This window comes from Castanea sativa, chromosome 12 (assembly GCF_040712315.1).
Source record: "Castanea sativa cultivar Marrone di Chiusa Pesio chromosome 12, ASM4071231v1".
In the NCBI taxonomy this organism is placed as follows: Eukaryota; Viridiplantae; Streptophyta; class Magnoliopsida; order Fagales; family Fagaceae; genus Castanea; species Castanea sativa.
Genome location: NC_134024.1, coordinates 11,536,127 through 11,555,327, shown reverse-complemented (window position 1 = coordinate 11,555,327; position 19,201 = coordinate 11,536,127). Strand labels below are relative to the sequence as shown.

The 19,201-nt window shown below is 32.6% G+C and overlaps 1 protein-coding gene and 1 pseudogene across 1 annotated transcript; both read right to left on the bottom strand.

Annotated features, from left to right (window-relative positions):
- Positions 1–2,048: 2,048 nt before the first annotated feature.
- On the bottom strand, positions 2,049–9,841 carry LOC142618499 (ferric reduction oxidase 4-like). The gene is made up of 8 exons (XM_075791444.1): positions 9,620–9,841; positions 9,441–9,543; positions 9,164–9,349; positions 8,432–8,666; positions 5,003–5,330; positions 4,681–4,918; positions 2,794–3,503; positions 2,049–2,513 (listed from the first exon to the last, which is right to left on the bottom strand). The coding sequence occupies exons 1-8, from the start codon at positions 9,768–9,770 to the stop codon at positions 2,374–2,376; spliced, it is 2,091 nt and encodes a 696-aa protein (XP_075647559.1). The 5' UTR covers positions 9,771–9,841; the 3' UTR covers positions 2,049–2,373.
- Positions 9,842–13,370: 3,529 nt separating this feature from the next.
- Positions 13,371–18,343, bottom strand: LOC142620184 (uncharacterized; annotated as a pseudogene).
- Between the last annotated feature and the right edge of the window lie 858 nt (positions 18,344–19,201).

Below are 19,201 nucleotides of genomic sequence, written 5' to 3'. Positions count from 1 at the left end.
AATCACCCTTAGGGCAGTCTCCATACTCATCTTCTTAGTTGTTTCCATTGTAATAGGAGAAATAATTATGGGAAGAGACCCTATCCCTCAATGGAAAAGCTATAATGGAGACAAACTACACAACTTCTTAAGGTAGTCTCCACACTCATCCTTAGTTCTCTCGCACTTCTTGTTGTTTCCACGTTATTGTTTTTTGAAAAATGAGCCATTTTTAATAAAGTATTTAAATTTATTGTTTTACTAATATTTTCTAAATACAATTTTCAAAAAATTGTATTTAGAAGTGTGAGAGAACAGTTGATTAGTGTAGAATTTTGAAATCGACTAAAAGGGTGTTTTTTGGATACAAAAATATTTTTTAATAACATAGTTGTAAATAAATTGAAAACAGTGGACTCTACATATTTGTCCAAACTCTTTTATTTCTTAAATTAAGAAGCTTATCTTTGTCACAAAAAGAATTCCTACACTTCAAATTTGAAACTTATCATTTTTTTTTTTTAAAATGACATAACGAGATCTATTCCCTTATCATTATCCACACAAAAAAAAAAAAGGTAATCTACAAATTCTACACATTACTTTTTGTAAATATATATTTTTTAAATTTCAAAAATAGAAAGGGTCTCCCAAATAATTATTTTTTGTTTTTAGTATTTTGAAAATTGTTCTTAAAAGTAGGGGCCAAACACGTATAATATAAAAATTATTATCTGAAAACTAGTTTTAAGTTCAATTTTTTGAAAATTGTTACTGTTTTGAAAACAAAAACAAAAATCCTCCTACCAATCAAGCTTATTTTCCTATGTTTAGTAGCAACTTTAAAAATGAGTTGGAAAACTATTTCTTGACTTCGATTATTTAGCTTGATGTGAGATAAAGTTGTTTTCGAAAATATTTTAGCGGAAAATAACCTCTAAAAAATAAACCATGCTTTTAATAGTGTTTTCTGTTAACTATAGATAATTTTTTGTTGACTCATTTTTTCTAATACCATCAAATACCAGAAATGCGAAAAACTATGTTCACTTAAGGCTTTCTATCAAACAAACAAAGTGTAAAAATTCAAATCTAATTAATTTGGATAATTGTAAAAAGTCAAACAGTCAAAGTAAGATTGCCTCTTTAAGATTTTCCAATTATTTTTTACTGTGCAGGATTCTCCTTACTGATGAAGAATGACGCACCAGAGTTATAGAATTATCTATACTCTTTATGAAATTATTTGACTTTTGGCTAACCTTATCATATTGTGCTACATAAATATTTGAGATCTCACAATTATACACGTACTTCCTAACATTTCTAATAAAGATATCTCTTATTCAAATCACTTACTCTTAACTATCTATATATCAAAAACAAAAACAAAAGACTAAACCTATCACTTTGAAATTTGAATATTGTTTCCTACGTCTAAGGGAAAATTATTTTGGTAGTCTATAGTTGTCACATAATTGATACTAACCTCATTATACACTTTTTGCATGTGCAATGAGACCCTTTTTTTTTTTAGGTTTGGTATCATAAATTTCCATTTATTCATCTCTTTTAGGGTCATAAATTTCTTCTAAATTTTAGATAAATTTGGATGTCATCATCTAACAATTACTTTTATATTTACCTTTGGATTGACTATCATGCACTAGAAATCTATGGTGAATTTGAATTTGCTGAATGCCTATAGAGATTTTTCCGTTCAAAATAAAAGAGAACATAGAAGAAGCAAGAAGAGAAATTAGAGTACATTTGTCTAAATTTTTATTTTTATTTTTAGAGGAGATAAAAGATGGGGAGGAAATAGAGTACGTCCTTTAAATTTTTTTTTAAAAAGGATAAGAGATGAAAGAGGAAAATAGAGTGGGTTTGTTTAAATTTCAAAAATGATAAGAGATAAGGGATTATAAATTAACTATTGAGAATGTCGTTTAGTGGAGGTTTTAAATTGTGAGTTTTTATTTTACAAATTTGTCTCCCTTAATTGAAAACTGTAATTAAGTGAGTAGGGAGAAGATATTTTAGGATATTCAAAACTTAAAGTTCATGACTTAAACGATTTGGAAGCCCCTTAAATAGTATTATAAATACTTTACAATGAAGATTTACAAAAAGAGTTCCCATGATAGTATGGTACAAACTGAAAACGGATACGCACCTTTAACCTCAAACAATAACATTCATCACTGGCTAATGAAACAAACGTGCACATCTCCTCCGCCAAACAGGGTGAACAAATATTTGAAAATGTCACATATTTCTTGAGCCACATACTTAAAGACTCCAACATCGCATTCTCAGCATGCACTAAAAGAGACTATCTGCAATGCTATCATGCAGAATCAAATTGTGTCATACAATCACCTTCCAAATGCATCACCAGTTAAAGCTGATGGACTCTAAATGCAGCTTATCTGCCAACCGAGATGAACAAATTTTGGCAACTTCATGTCGCATCTTCCTTGGACCACAAACTAAGACTCCAATATCCGATCCTTTGGACTCAGTTAGAATTTCTGCAATGCCATCAAACATATTAATCATAGGAGAATGTTAAAATTACTATCAATTTTACTATAAAAAAAAGCTTACAAATTAACCTGATAATGATTGCAATTGGTGTCACTCCAATAAAAAAAAATGTCTAAATTAATTTGTTGGGATTGGTGACACTCACTTTTGTAAAGTTTATTTGGTAAATTTTGCAATATCTTTAATATAATTCTTAATCATAAGTTGGTGCATTTACTCTCATATTTGGGTGTGGTGGTGGTAACTGGTAACTTAGTAACTTACTCTTAAGATCAGGCCTTGAACCAAAATGCACCTTGGTCGCTTGAACTAGGGACTGATGGGGAAGGCTTTCAAGCTCCCTATCCCCAACATGAAAGTGAGAACCTGCTGAAGTTGTTGGTGTTGGCACTTCCAAGTTTAGGATTGGCTTCACTTCCATTGCATTTTGTTTCTTGCACCAAAGAAAGATTGCACTAGAAGCGATAAAAATGGAGATACAAACCAAAAACATGTCCCAAAGAGCTCTCAAGGTGAAATGGTAAGTCTCATTGGTTTTGTATTCAATTGGAAAAATGTAGTAACGAGTGACAATGCCTAAAAAGAGAAGAAACATGACAAATGATGATGAAATTATTGCACCAAGCCATAACCAGTTGTTTGGGCCTACAGTTGCAGAAACAGGTGAGTCTGATGGGTCTGACTTGAACCAAATGGTTTCGAGGAGTTTTTGGGAATCTGCAAAAGACTGCTCACTCTCTCTGGTGACATATGCTTCTATTTGGAACTGCATTTTGGAAATCTCTGTGTGTGTGCCAGAGATGGGAAGCAAGAGATCTAGCATGGTGAGATCCCCCGAGTTCTTGAATGCACAAATTAGGAGAACTCGAGGAATATGTAAATTTGTACTTTGGCTTCGGAAAATGATCTCACGAATTATGGAGATAAAAGGAGTAATGCCACTTCCTCCACTCACCATCACCAAGGACTCGTGCCTGGGGCCATACAAAGCCATTCATATCGAATGAAAAAGAATTTCAAAATCATTAACATATTGAGCGATGCTAAGAATATTACAATTTTTTCTAAATAATTGTCTTAAACTAAACGATCATCAATGACAAAAGAAATCATTCAAACAAGAACAATAAATTTCTTTCAGTTTCATTTAAAATTGAAAAAGTTCATTTTATAATTAAGATTTTATTTTTTGGATTTAGTAGTATACATTATATCACGTTATTTAAAATTTTAAATAACTTGGTATTAAATGCTTTATAATATTTAATGTGAAGTATAAAATAAATTCATTTCAAAAAGAGAAAATCCTAACATATTTTGTTGTCATTAGTTATATTACTTTAAAAAAAAGCATTTGTTTATTATATTATTGAAAAGAAACATTAATCAAATTCATTAACACGTCACTTTTGTAAGATTTTTATAGTAAAAATTCGTTGTAGCTTTATCTTTGTATGATAGTTAAAACCCTCAATACTCGAGTACCATGCTATAGTAAGTAACTCTTTCAAATAGTTTTTTTTTTTTAAGGAACTCTTTCATATAGGTAAAACTAGGGGGCGGCTCCACTTGGAGCCCAATGAACCCCCTGAATTGGACCAAAAAAAATTTATTATAATATTTTTTATCTTATTTTTCATGTTTGACACTTAAAGTAAAATTTTGAACTCCCTAACCTTAAGCCCAATTGAAATAAACTTAAATATGATCATTTTAATTCTTAATAATATCTTGATATTTGTAAACACATAGAAAAATCTCAATAACAAACCAAGTTGATCTAAAATTTGGGAAAAAATTTTAATTAACCCAACAACAAAACTAGAATTTACTAATTTTAAACCTTAAAAAAGCTCATTTAGATCTTAACAAATTTTAAATAAATAAATTAAATGAAAAATTAGTGGATGATTGATTGCTTGACTATGTGCATTGAAACAGATATTGCTAGTAGGATTGATAATGAGAATATCATGCAACAATTTCAAAATATGAAACATTTTAGAAGACAGTTGTAGAATTTTATGTATTTAGATTTTTTTTATGATATTAATATATTTAATTTATCTTTTGTTCAAAATTTTGTATAATTTATGTTTCTTATTGAACCCCTAAAAAATAATCCTGGAACCACCACTGGTTAAAACTTACCTCAAGAAAGGAGACGAAGTAGGACCATAAGGTCCTTCAAGAGAAACATTGAGGTGATCCACAGAAGAAGAAAGTTCTTGGTAAAGCTTTTGAGACCACCTTCCTTCTCGTTTGATGACAATGCTTAGCCTATCTGGCTCCATGTTACAATTAGAAGTAACTGTAAAAGGGTGCCATTGAAGCTTGGAAATGCTATGCACATTTATAAACAATGTGCTTGTGGGATTATAAGTCAATCCTGGGAGGCAAAATTCCATGTTAATTTTAGAAAAATGGTAGTTTGAAAGTTTGCTATTCAAGTAAATCATCAATGTTGTTTTACCTTGGCTCTTGGAGAAGTTCAGTTCAACAATGCCACTAGGTAAAAGGCGTGCGGAGACTAACCTAGCCCTTTGTCTGGACTGTAGGAATCTCAAGAACCGATCGACAAGGAAGAGGAATATACCGGGAAGGATCATGCAAAAGTAGGCAGACCCTACATGCAGTACATAGAAGAAGATATAGAGTGTATAGAGATGGTGGGTATAGAAGAAAACCTCAAACATCTTTCGCCTTACACGAGGAAAGCTTGTCACCCACATTGCCATTGCAAATACAATTGCAATCTCCCCAGCTACATTTGGCACCCAATTTTTACCCCATTGAAGCATCTGTAACATTGTAGAAACCTCTTATTTTAAAATTTTAAATGAGTAGTAAAAGTCACACAAGCATGTATGCTCAGAGATCACGTCATTTAAAATGCGACAGCCGATATATTTTTAGATTTTGATTATTTAATTGAAATCATGAAACAAATATACTTCAAATTGAGAAGTCATGCCCTTTTGGGCGTGCAAGCACCAATGGCTGAGCTAGAATTTCACTTCAGGGTGGCAAGATTAATTAAAATGCAATATTAAAAAAAAAACCCTAAAAAATATTAAACATACTAATAACAAAATAAATAGACAAATGTAATTGTTATACAAAATTTACCTAGTTTCAATTAAAATTTGAACTATTGTTACGCTTAGGATTTTCTATAGTTTAAATTAACTACAAGGACGTATTTCATATCATTAAAATATATAAACAAAAATAACCAATACATAGTTTTTAACAATCAAAGTAAGAGATTGGTCTAAATGTATTAAGCTTAGACATCTAATATGATTCCTTAAATAAATTGAGAGAAATAAATCAATTTAAAAGCATTAAGAATATAGCAATATACATGCAAAGTTGTATTGTATACACAATGCAGTGCATAGATTGTTTTTACAGATTTAACTTCAAAGTATTTAAAATTAGAAAAAATACTAAAAGTACTACAGGTTATACTACATCAAAGTTACAAAAATTGACGTGTTAATAAATATGATTGGTTTAAAATTTTGGTTTATAACAAAAATCTAGATTTTGAAACTAAAATTTCAAGAGATAAAAGGGAAAAAAAAAAAAAGACATTGGAGGCTTTAGGGTTTTAGTGCCATAAAGGAAATTAGGAAGGATTTTTTTATATAAATAATAATAATTTGTGTAAAAATATAAGACCCACCAATTGAAATGTTGTGACTATAAAAAAAAAATGGTGTGAAAGAATAAAAGAGGATAAACACTAAAAGTGCCATGACTTTTTTCTTTTCTAAACAAGTGACTAGATTTCACTAAAAAAAAAATGATTCCATGAATAGTGTGGAAAATATAAAACACAAGAATTTCGACTCCAGTGCTGTATTTTACCGTGTTAGGGAATTTTGTTTTGCATATTTTTTGGTGTCAGGAAAGTTTTATATATGAATAGAGAAAGGTTTTCTGTTTTTTACCATGGCGGGGGGCAAAACGTTTGTGGTTCCTGAATATTAGCAACTATAAGGTCTTTTAGGTGGAGTCAAAGGGGCAGCTGCCCCCTCTCGACTCCCCTAACTCTGCCTCTGGCAAGAACACACACACAACATACTAGTTATTTCTAAAAGGACAAAATATATAACTAATCCTAAATTTTGGGTTAATGTCAGATACTACCAAAACTTTTCAAAATATCCCAAGCACAAACATCACTTAACATCATTTGAAAATCCCAGTACTGTTCGTGCTTCTTTCTCCATATCTCTAGCTACTATTTATCTACCATGAACTATTTAGGCACTCTTTTACCCATATAATTGTCACAATGCAGTTATTATGACACTTATTAATCAAGATAAGCTATTGGCAAAAGACCAAAGACTTGAAGGAGCAGGGAATTTTCAAATGATGCTCAATGTTGTTTGTGCTTGGGAATCAAATTGTATATTTTTTTTAAAGTCTTGGTAATACTTGGTATTAGTCCGAATTGGGAAAATTTTAAAATTACTACCAAATTTACTACAAAAGGTTTATGGAATGAAATAACAATAAATGTGATAAATACCATATCAACAACATAATAAAATAAAATTTTTAATTACTTTTTAATTATATTTTTAAAATTAACCCATTAATTTGTAAGACTTGTATGATAAAATTTGTAATTTTTCTAACTAGTGGTGGAGCTAGGATTTGTTACGTGGGAGCAAAGTTATAATTGAGACACACACAATTACTTCAGACCCATCTAAATAATAAAAAGTGAGCATTAAGTGATATTTTAGCATAAGTCCATTGAATAATAACATATATTGTGCTAATCTATTAGGGATTCGATTAAAGATAAATAAGTCATTTTATGATTTTATTTTAGTCAAAATTGTACCTACGTACGATTCACATGAAAATATTTTTAATAGTTAAGTTGCCTCAAACGTGAATTGATACTTTGGTTTTCCTTATATTTTATTACTTATACACAAATTTTATTAGGAAAATAAATTATTACATTAAGACTTTGAGATTCTTTTATCATTTTCTGTTAGATTAAAGGTAATAATAATGTTGTTATGTTCTTTATCAATTAAAATTATTTATTTTTTATATCTATATCAAAATTTGTTATCTTTGACCCTTTTAAAAAAATGTTAAAGTTGAAAAGATTTTTTTTCCTAAATAAATGAAGTTTTTTGAAATATAAAAATAAATATTAGTCTATTATTAGTTTGGTAGTATAAATGAAAAAATATATATATAAGAAAAAAAATCATATTTTAAGATGTGGGACAATTTATCTACAAACAGGCTAGGGGGATGGCTCCACCCTTGTGCCCACACGTTAAAATTGCATCTCCATGCACTGCCATGCTTCGCGCATGAGGTTCTAATAAAATCAAAGCATTTTAAAATAAAAGAATTTTTTTAAGATTCTCTAATATAGAATCTTCCATTAAAAAGTTAAATTTTAATTTTGTATATATATATATATATATATATATATATATAATATGCTCCTACTCCTGTTATTTACGTGTATAGATGGTATTGTTTTTTTTCTTCCCTGTCATACTCTTATCTGAACAGCCGAACAGGATACACAAAATCAACCACTAATATATCTTTCTTCCTTGTAAAAGAATAAGATATGGACAAATTACAGGAAAGCACGAAGGAATCTAAGTACCATCACACATCCCTCTCATCTACCAAACAAGGACAACAATAATTCACTTCCAAAAACAAAGAGACAATAAATTCAAAGTGCACAGTTGATAAAGAGATGTCCCGTGTATTAACTTAATTATCACGGGTTTCTCAAAAAAAAAAAAAAAAAAACTTATTATCACACAAAAAACAATCAAAGACAGGGCACATACATTAATGAAGATTAAATTGCTTCAGTAGTGACTAAATTAATTACCTCAGCCATTTGTTTAGTCATGGCCCAGTAGATGATGAAACCGATAGCATGAGCAGCAAAAAGAATCATTGAAAGATGACCTAGCCAGATATGATACTTGATGCTAGACTCTGATGTGAGCCCAACAAGAGGCAAAATTGAAGACCCTCGACTCACTGGAAAGAAGAGAAATGCCCAGCATATGTTTCCAACATACCCCAGTCTCAATGATACACTTCGAAACTTTGCTTGCCACCTGTCAGGAAATCCCAATAGAATTATTACCCTCAAAAGAAAATACTAAAAGTACTAAAATGGTACTGAAAAATATTAATTTACAAACTGACATAAAAATGAATGGTACTGCAAAATATTAATTTACAAACTGACATAAAAATGAAAATGATTGATATTACTTCAATAACATAATAAACTAATATCAAATTACTTAATTGTGATAACTGGTGATAAATCGATTTGCGAGGATTACGTATGCGTGGTAAAGTTTTTCATATTTCTATATTTCTCATCTTCAAAAGCTATCCTAATTAAAGATAGTAGAGAAAAATTAAGACATCATTTGTCTAAAGAAAAATAGATTGATATAAGGAATCATCAAAATAAGGTGTTTCTTTTAATAAAATTAGGCTATCATCCTTGAAACAAAGCTTATAAACTGTCTTCCAATATACTTTCAAATTAAGCTTCATCTTAGTAAATATAGAAATTTAAAGGAAGAAGATTTCTACATACACTTTCTCGCCTGCTTTATGCATATGGAGGTGACCGAAGCTGACATATAAGTAATTGGATAGGGACCAAATTAAGAGTACAACGAACATGGCTGCAAAGGCAAGCTCCATTGCAGTAACAATTCCCAGAGGAGCCATCACAAGCACTGGACGTCTCCAGAAGGCCAAAAGATTGCTTTTAACAACACTACAGAATTTATGTTACTCCATATGAGTTATATGAATAGAAAATATTCATATTTTCTTAAGAAATTGAAATTTTTTTTTAAAAATGTAACCTTTTTGAGTTAAAATTCTTTGGTTTCTTCTGAATATGGAGATAAACACAGCTCAAAGCTGCTATGAACATCATGGGAAATGTAAGAAGAAGAAGATTTGTTCCTGTACAATGATGTAAAGTAGTTCAGTCAAGTTTAAAGAAGAAGAAGAAGAAGCAAATTAGAGAAATAAAGGCAACCTTGTACTCCAAAATATGTTGAATTGAGCTTGGTTTTTAGCTTAGGAGTCCATGCTTGTGTGTATGTCTTTGTTGGTAACAAAACCCAAACCATGAGCCACCCAAGAAACACCACAATGAAAATCATCCTCAAGGCAGTTTCCATACTCATCTTCTTAGCTCTTTCCCTGGTAATAGGAGAACTAATTATGGGAAGAGGCCCTTTTCTTATACGGAAAAGCTATAATAATAAAGACAAACTACTTAACTTCTGCTATGCACTAAGAAGCCTTCTGACAAAAGATTTATAGTGGCAAATTAAATTCCCTCCATGCGTCATAACACGTGTGTTTGGTATAAAAAAATAATCAATTTATTTTACTATTTAGTTTATTTTTGCTATTATTTATGGGTTCTATTGTACTATTTGGTACTATTTATAATTTCACTATACTATTTCAGCTAACTTTTACATTAACCTACAGTACTTTCAGCAAAAAAATTTCAGTTTCAGCAAAATAAACGGATCTCAAACAGACCCTACATATGTGCATTGTAAATTACAGAGAAAAAATGCTTAGTTTATGTGATAGTAACATACAATTAATCACAATCCACAATAGTTGTGACAAAGTGAGTGTGAAAGTGAGCAGAAGTAACATTATTATATAAGATATATCAAAATAGCTTAAAAACAAGAAATAAGTATAATTTTGGTCTTTAATGTTTGCTATGAATAAATCATACAATATAAGGATGTGGTGCATATGTTTTCTTGAAGCAATGGTGTTTAAATTTGGTATTTCTATAGAGTTATTAGATATACAATGCTAGCAAGCATTTACATTAGCGGTATTAAAAAATTGAGCTTTTAGTACTTCAAAAACCTATTTTATCTATTTTAACATCTCATTTAACAATACGCCCAATATCTCACTTCTTACGTTAGCACATCGCCCAATTATTTTAACATAGAGTTTATAAACACCTATTTAAATAATATAAAACATCCACTCACAAAAGATAGAGTTAGAGGCTACGATGAGAAAGAGAATAAAAAATCAATAAAAACAAGTAGCAACTTGCTACGGTGGACTGCTACTAGTAGCAACTTGCTATAGTAGCAATTTACTGTAGTAAGTTGTTAAATTTTTTTAGATTTAGCCGCTCCAATATATAATGCATTTTGGTGTTTGGAGTGTGCTAAAAATATTTATATATATTTTTGGCTATTTTAACACCACCAATGCTAAGTAGACTGATTTTTCCCCCTTCCTTTTATTGGGTAATGCAAGTACAGTTGACTACCAACTGGAGTATGAACAGGAAGTACAAAATACAAGTTGACATGTTAGATTTTTTATTAAAAAAAATTTGGCTGCTGACATGCTACATTTAATATATAATTTAAATGGTGCATGAAGATGCAGAAAAATATAATAATCTTCACTGAACTTTTTATGGTTTGTGCATATGAAGGCATGCCCATTAATCAAGCCAAACTTAGTTATCTAATAAGAAATATCTGAAATAAAAAATAAAAAAGATCAAAATATAGCAGCATCATAACTTCACCAATGGGAATTCTTTAATTTTTATTCCGCATCAACACAATTTGGCATTGCAACTGAAGTTTCTTCCTGATAATGCTTTAATGTCTCCCATAGACTTCTGAGTCCTGACTGATCATCTAATTAAGCTCTAGATTCATACTATTTCGTGGGAGCCCAAACATGGAGTGCCAATCATGCGTTTCATGATTTCAACTTTTTCTCCATGTGGGACTCAACTTAACATATCCTAAAGGTCTAGTAGCTCAATTCCTTACTGTGTTGTCACGATCTAGGGAAATGCTAGCCAGATATATACTATATTAATATGGTATAAACCCAAAATGCTTGTCATAATCAAAATTCTTCTTGATCTTTTATATAGCACAAAACAACCTAATAGACACTTGATGTGGAACTTAACATATAGGCACTTGATGTGGAACTCAAAACATACTCCCACACAAATCTTCACAATTCAAATCTACATAAGTTAAGGTATTATGTACGGTATACTCACAAGTCACAACAAAGCAAGAGGACTAGGATAAGGGAATTTAAATCGATTTCTTTATTCTTGTGAGGCACAAATGAGCTAGACTGGAATGTGGCTGTCTGGTTTGGTGCTTTGGACAATGATTTTGCTGATTATGTAGATGAAAGCAGTGTGCCAATACCTCAATTTACTATCACCAAGGACTCGTGCTATGTCAAAGAGAAACCAATCGACTTCAAGGTGAATGCAATTGGATATCAGAAACATAGGACAAAATGGAGAAGCTACACCTTCTACAATTGCATAGCTCATAGTACCAACATGCAAGACATATAAGTTGGTCTTGTTTTCTTGGAAGAGGGGAAGGTGGGGAGGAATGCAAACCATTGTTAATGCAAATCTATGAAGCACGGGTGCGGCGTTTGGGCCGCCGCATCCGCGTCGGACGCGGCCGGACGCGGCGACGCGCAGGCGACGCCGCTGCCTGCGCGTCCGGCAATAAAAAATCATTTTTTTCGGCGCGATCCGCGCCAATTCGGGCCGACGCGCGCGAAATCGGGCCGATTCACGCCGATTCGGCCCGAATCGGTACGTATCGGGTGAAATCGGTCCGGCCGATACCGGCCGAAATTCAAAAAAAAAAAAAAAAACAACAACAGGTGCGTATGGCTGGAAAAAAAAAAAAAAAAAAGGTGCAAACGCACCGTTCGGAAAAAAACCAAGACCCAACCCTCTCCCTCTTCATTTTTCTTGAGCCTCTCTCCCACTCTCTACCTTCACTCTTCAGCTAGGCTCTCTCCTATTCTCTGTATTCTAGTTATTATTTACCATTACTCTTAAATTTGATATATATTTATATAATATGAAAAAAGTATGTTTAGCAATATAAATAAAAATATTTTTAATAATTTTTTAATCGCCGCACCCGCACCCTACTTTTTCAAAAATTGCCGAGTCCCGCACCCGCTCCCGCACCCGCACCCGCACCCGAATCCCGAAACGCACCCGTGCTTCATAGATGCAAATACAACTGCAATTTCCTAAATGAATTTGGTACAAGAGTGTCTGCTCCAGTCTAGCATCTACATTGCCAAACCTCTTTTCCGTGAAAGATCCATGGTCTGTGTTCCATAAGAGTTAGACTAGAGATGCGGAGGGCAGTACCTGCTCGTTTGATATGAAACATTTGGGGGAGAGAGAAATGGGATGCTTTCAAGGAGATGAGGGCGAATCACCTTTATATGCATTAAAAGATGCTAACTTCTTGCAAATCACTCTGTCGAAGTGACATGTTGTGATTGGTGTACAATAAAAATAATGTTAACGAGAACTCAAGCAAAAGATACCATCACCAATCACAATTTGTCATATCACCAAATTGTGAAATTTTGTGTGAAGTCACTCTTATATTTGGTGCTTCACTTGTATACTTCACCAAGACATTAAACTAAATTATAAACAAACTGCCATATTGACAATGTAGTGTGCGTTTGGATACTGCTTATTTTGCTGAAAATTGAAAATAAAAAAATAATAAAAAAGTTACTGTTTGAGCTTTGGTCACTGTTCATAATCCTAATTGCACTAGTCATGTTCCATGAACAGTGCAACAGGCACTGGGATTAAAAAACAAAAACAAAACGCAGATGCCAAATCCAAACAAACACGTAATGTCTTCGCGAGAGCACACAAATAGTATAAGACTGACATTCAGAAGTGGCATTTTCTACATATGTCTGTGGACTGTCAATCCAAAACCAATGCCAAGAAAATTTGCAATCGCAATTCCAAAAATGCCAGCAAGAATGGCAGGACGATCAATGAGCCCCATCCTTTGGCTGTGGCCATTCCACATGCTGTTGTAGGGCCTCCAATATTGGCATTTGATGCCAAAAGTAACAGCTTCAAGTCAAAGTGAAACAGTTTTCCAAGTCCAAGGATCACAGCAAGATGAACAGTGACTTGAACGAGAGCAAACATGAAAATGCTAGGTGCTGTATTGATGACATTCCATATGCTCCCACTAGCACCCACCGCAGCGAAAAATATCTGCCAAGTAAACCACCTTGAGTTACACGTTTCAGATCATATATACTTATTACATCACAAGATAATTAAATGGGGTCCTTCATAGAAGGTTAAGATCAATTCTAAAATTTGCAAGCAAATTAGTCTTGTCTTTTTTTGTAAGTTCAGAAAGTGTAGTCCAAACATGTTCAGGACACGTCTATTTTCAGAAGAATAAAACAGATTGAATGAACAGATCAGATTAGATATAGGTGGCGGGATTTGGCTTCATTTGAACCATTATTAGTACTTTTATAAGATAGGGGGAACCAAAAACAAGATAAATGATAACCAATAAACTGAACATGTAGAAACTAGTAAAGAAAACAAATTAATTGAGGGTTTAATGTTGATGATTATAGCATTCACACGATGCTTTTTTTTTTGCCTAACTAGATCATATCCTGCAAACAAATAAGAAGAATTGGATTTGCAGCATGAAAGCTCAACAGGTTTGTTTTTGCTTTCCACAGTCACCACAATTTGCTAGATAAGAATCTTTTTTTTTTTCCTTTTCAACTCAGAATCTTGGTTTCACTACTATTTCTGCTTTCATAAAAAATGTAACTAGAAATGTAATTGTCATTGTAATTGACAACACCACTTAAATTTTCCAATTGAGAAAAAAATCCATTTTATTTTTCTAAATAAAGTTAAATAAAATATAAAATAGGAAAATAAATAAATAGATAATTAGTCTATCTATATGTAAGAGGAGATTATATGAAAAATCTAACCAATTCTTTCCTTTCTTTGGGTTTATGGTCATCCGCCGGGGCTTTTGGGTTTAATAACGATATTTTAGCAACAAATCCAATAAAAAGTTGAACATAGTAAAATAAGAAATTGAAAGATTTCATTGAAATTGTTCTTTTGGAAATCTCCCGAAAAGCTAATCATAGGTTCTTCTCTCCATCGGAACAACAGGGCTGTTATGCTCATTACATATTGATTTGACCCCATAAGCGGGCCCACTGCCCTATAGCATGTTGCAGCTGGAAGCATAACCCCGTATTTCTTCTATAGAATCTCCTAATTGTTCCAAAGCAACTAAGATGAACCCATATATATATATCAGCACAATCTGTCTACGTGTCTATGCATGTGAGCAAGATGCAAATGCTAAGTACCCAAATCCAAAAATATACCTGCATAAGCATTCACACCATAAAGCAATAATTGCATGTCAGAGGAGCATTTCCATATGATGTAAATTGACTTAACCGGAAATACTTCAATTACCTGCGCAATAGTTTCACCAGCAGGTGCAAGGAAACCAAATTGTGTTGGGAAAACAGTTGCTAAGATGACAACAATAGCAGTTATTGCTGGAAGGGTGACTCCTTGAATTCCGCATATGTTTGTGAGATAAGTTGAAGTCTTACATATCAGAAAGGATATAGCAACAGCAGTTGCAGCCTGTAGCACAGGGAGTTTCTCTCCAAAATCAGACTCCACATCCACAGCAACATCTTCCAATGAATTTACGGATTTGATAACAAGATTAAGGACATATTGTGTTACCTGTATTTCTCAAAATCAATATTAAACTGATGACAACACTTGATTGAAATAGTTAGTTAACATATAATATTTACACTTTTAAAGCTTAAACTGAAATTAATATAAACTAATTGGAAAAACCATATTCTCTATTCTTACAATGATGTGTAACTACTGGAAGCTGTAGTACAACAAATAAAGTAACAAACTAAGTTTTTTCAAGAGAAAAGGACACAAGGTGAAGTTACCCAGAGCTAATTGATGATATAATGCTGTTAGGAATCTGACATCATTTGAAAGTACTACGAACAAAAATGATTTTTGTCACTGAAATGACATGATATCTCCTTACATATGTTACAAGAGCTCACTCCAGAAGCAATATTCAATAACATTTCCTGACAACTTACATCCACCAATATAAATACCCATGAGAGCAGCAGCTATCTTCCAATTATCTTGTCCAAGTGATCGCATTGGCACCAACCGAAATGCCACAACAGTGCCAACTATAGTTGCAACTGTCAATAACAAAAATAAACAAAAGTAACTAAAAGAAAACCAATACCATAGAAAGGTTGATTTGATAATCTATTCATTGAAAAGAATGCACATTCCTATGTGTTACTGAGTACATACACAAGCATTTGTTTTCCATCTTTTGATACATTCTGTTATTGAGCATAAACAACAGATACAGAATTCTTTAAGCTTTTTTTTACCATAAATTTTAATAATATGTACAAAAACAAATCTTAAGGTGATCAAATGTAGTTGTGAAACAATTCAGGAAACAAAACAAATTAATTTTTTACACTATTAAGGCAACAGCTAGAAGTAGATTTAGTAGAATGCCGACGCTTAGCAACTTTATAATGTTAAGTACAATACCCGATCCAAGCAAAAAAAACTAACAGCAATGTCCCAGTAGACCATATGACACGGCGCAGGTCTGCTCTAAACAACAGCAATGGAACAGTTAAAGGAAGCATAAACTCCATGATAATTGAATATGCCCCGCGCTTCATATGGAATAATGCCAATATTACTTGCTGCAAGGCCAAAAAATGTGCTCACCAGGGCAGCACTTACCATGCTCCCTATTTTGGTCTTCTCTGACCTTAGCACCCAGAAACATATTCATGTCATTTATCCTCTATTAAGTTACCAAGAAAAGTCCTATCCAAAATTTAATACAAAAACAGAACGTTTTACAACATTTTTCACACTAATGCAGACATGGCCTATTGAGATTGTAATTGGAGAACATTGCCTTCACCTTAGTCCATTAGTGACACCACTTCTATAATGCACACTAATCACAACTGGTCATATCAGCCATTGTGAAAAATTTTGTGTACTTTTCAATCTAAAATGATTTTCAAGAGTTTCCCACACACACACACACACAAAAAGAGAGAATCTTTCTAGGAATGTCATAAATTGTTAATTATGTATCCATTAAAAAAAAATTCCAAAAGACTATTTTCAAAAGGTAAATTTGATCCCTAAACAAAATGGACCCAACTTCTTGGATGACAGTTAAAGATCAAAAACCGCCATGGTAACATGTATGATGTCTAATTCTATGTTGGGTTGTTCTTAAATTATTCAACAAAAAATTGTAAAAGAACCATAATTAAGAAAGCTATTTGAGAGCCACTTCATTAAAAAAATCCCCAGAAAAATGTATTTTCGTTCCACATTTTGATTTCTTCATTACCAAAGAAAGTCTAGGCAGAAGCCAAACATGTCCTTAATTTAAGAATTACAACTGCATGTCCCAAACAAAAATAGAAACACAGACACTGAAGGAGAGTAGGTACCAGAGACCAAAAGCACTAGCGGCAAAGAGAGCAGCCCATGTGCCCCAATGGTCGTCCGGAGATATAATAGGATACCTCAGCTGTGACCTTAGCTTCACAGATCGAGCCAAGTCAACGTTCTTCTCTGCAGGTAAAACCAACGGTGACAAAAATGTGTTCTCTGTTGTTTGAGAATGAGAATTACTATTATGGGAACAGAGAGTGAGAGCGAGTTTGTCATGGCGGGAAGAGAGGTGGAGCAACGGGATTGGCGGTGCTGGAGAGAGTGGGGAAAGGATTGACTTTTAAATAAAAAATCAAAAGTCAACTTTTTAACTTTTAATTTTAACTCTTGGAAGTGTTATTGTACTTTAATTTTAATCCAGTTAATTTAAATCCATAAAATTTATAGATAACGAGAATAAGTGTAATATCCTGGCATCTCATGTGAAACTCAATGCCATCTTAGTTGAGAGAGTTAAGAAGTAAGAACCGAATATTTTTTACCATTTGTTTAAGATGTGATTCAAGCAATGTCTTTAGGTGTCTATTAAATTATGAAAATGTGTCCATAAACTTATTGTAATCTGCCATCAAATCTTAACATTAGATTGAGTTTGATTTTAACTTTTCAAGTAGTTAAGCAAAGGAACTTAAATTTGTATTCTTTGTTATAAAGAAGATATCTCATGCCCTTCCTTTTTAAATAATAATAATAATAATAACAACAACTAGCCTTAGAGAAAAGACAAAGGGAAACAAAAAGAAATATAATAAAATTTATTAAAAACAAACGGCATATTAATACCTTTTTAATTGAGTTTTGAGTGGGAATTTAGGAATAGATGTGCAGGATTTGATTTGCTTTTTAGAATTTGAAGAAGAAAGAGAAAAAATAGTAAAGATGGAAAGACATGTAAAATAAAGTAATTGTTTGTTATTGAGAGTATAAAAGTTAATGGAAACGTAGGGATAGATATGTTTAAGAAAACAAAGAAAAAAAATGTACAAAACTTTAATTTAGAATTTTTTTTAAATTAGTAATTTTACATGTCTACTCTATCATGTAAACTTTCTAAATAGGTGTATTTGAAAGTACTTAGGGCATCTAAAAGTAGAAATTCAAACCCCTTAAATGATAGTATGTGTGGGAGTAAAATGGTCAAAATATGCATTTGGGCCTTAGGCCTGATTTGGTGGTGTAAACCTGTCCGAGAAGAGCCTTTGGGGGCCACAAGCTAACTTTTGCTGGAAAAGTTGGTGGTGTTGTCCAAGAAGGGGCATCTTCTCGGCGGAGTCCAATAAAAATTGTATGACGCATCATGGTGTTTGGTGAGAGAATTCTAGAAGTTTTGGTGGGTAAAGATATGTACCATATGGTAACAAAAAAGAAGAATATATGAGGCTGATCAAGGGAAAAGCTACTACCACCGCATTAAAGACCCTGCACCTACCTCCCTAACCGCATTAATGGAGAAATGACCTCTAAACAGTAATATTTAGCCTTCCAGCTATTATTTGAAAACTTCAAGAATGTGATGGATGAGACAAATATCTATTTGGAAGATCTGTGTTACACGTAGATGAAAAAGGGAAGAAGAAGATGGATATAAGAAGACGAGAGAAGGAAGGGGGGGACTTTTGGAATTTCATTTGTAATCTCTTGCTTAAAGAAAGAAAAGGAATACAAGTGGAACTCGGCTTACATCCAATGAGAGTTTTTTTTTTTTGTTATATTCATCTATAGACTGCGTACATAGCGGCAATCTAGCCAGTTTACCATTTGTCTAGTATCCATAAACCTAGGTTTCAAGCCCATACTTTACAAATTTCATTGTATAAGGCTCTTTGGACCTGAGTCCATCTAATGATTGGACCGGGTACAAGTTGTGCACTTACAGTATGGATATAGATATAGACTAGATAGTAATAATAATAATAATAATAAGTAGTAGTAGTAGTATTTAATTAAAAAGGAAGCGGAAGTAGGGCCAGGCCCATATACCTTCTCCGCCTCAAGAACCTGAGCTGGGAAAGTAACAAGGGACCTAATAAAAAGAGGCCCAGGAAGTTGAAGCATGGGCCATACAATTAGAAGATCTAAAAACATACGAGAATGAACAAAAATTAAAACAAGCAGCGGATGAGCTGATGTCGGTGATATTGGAAGAAATGGACAAAT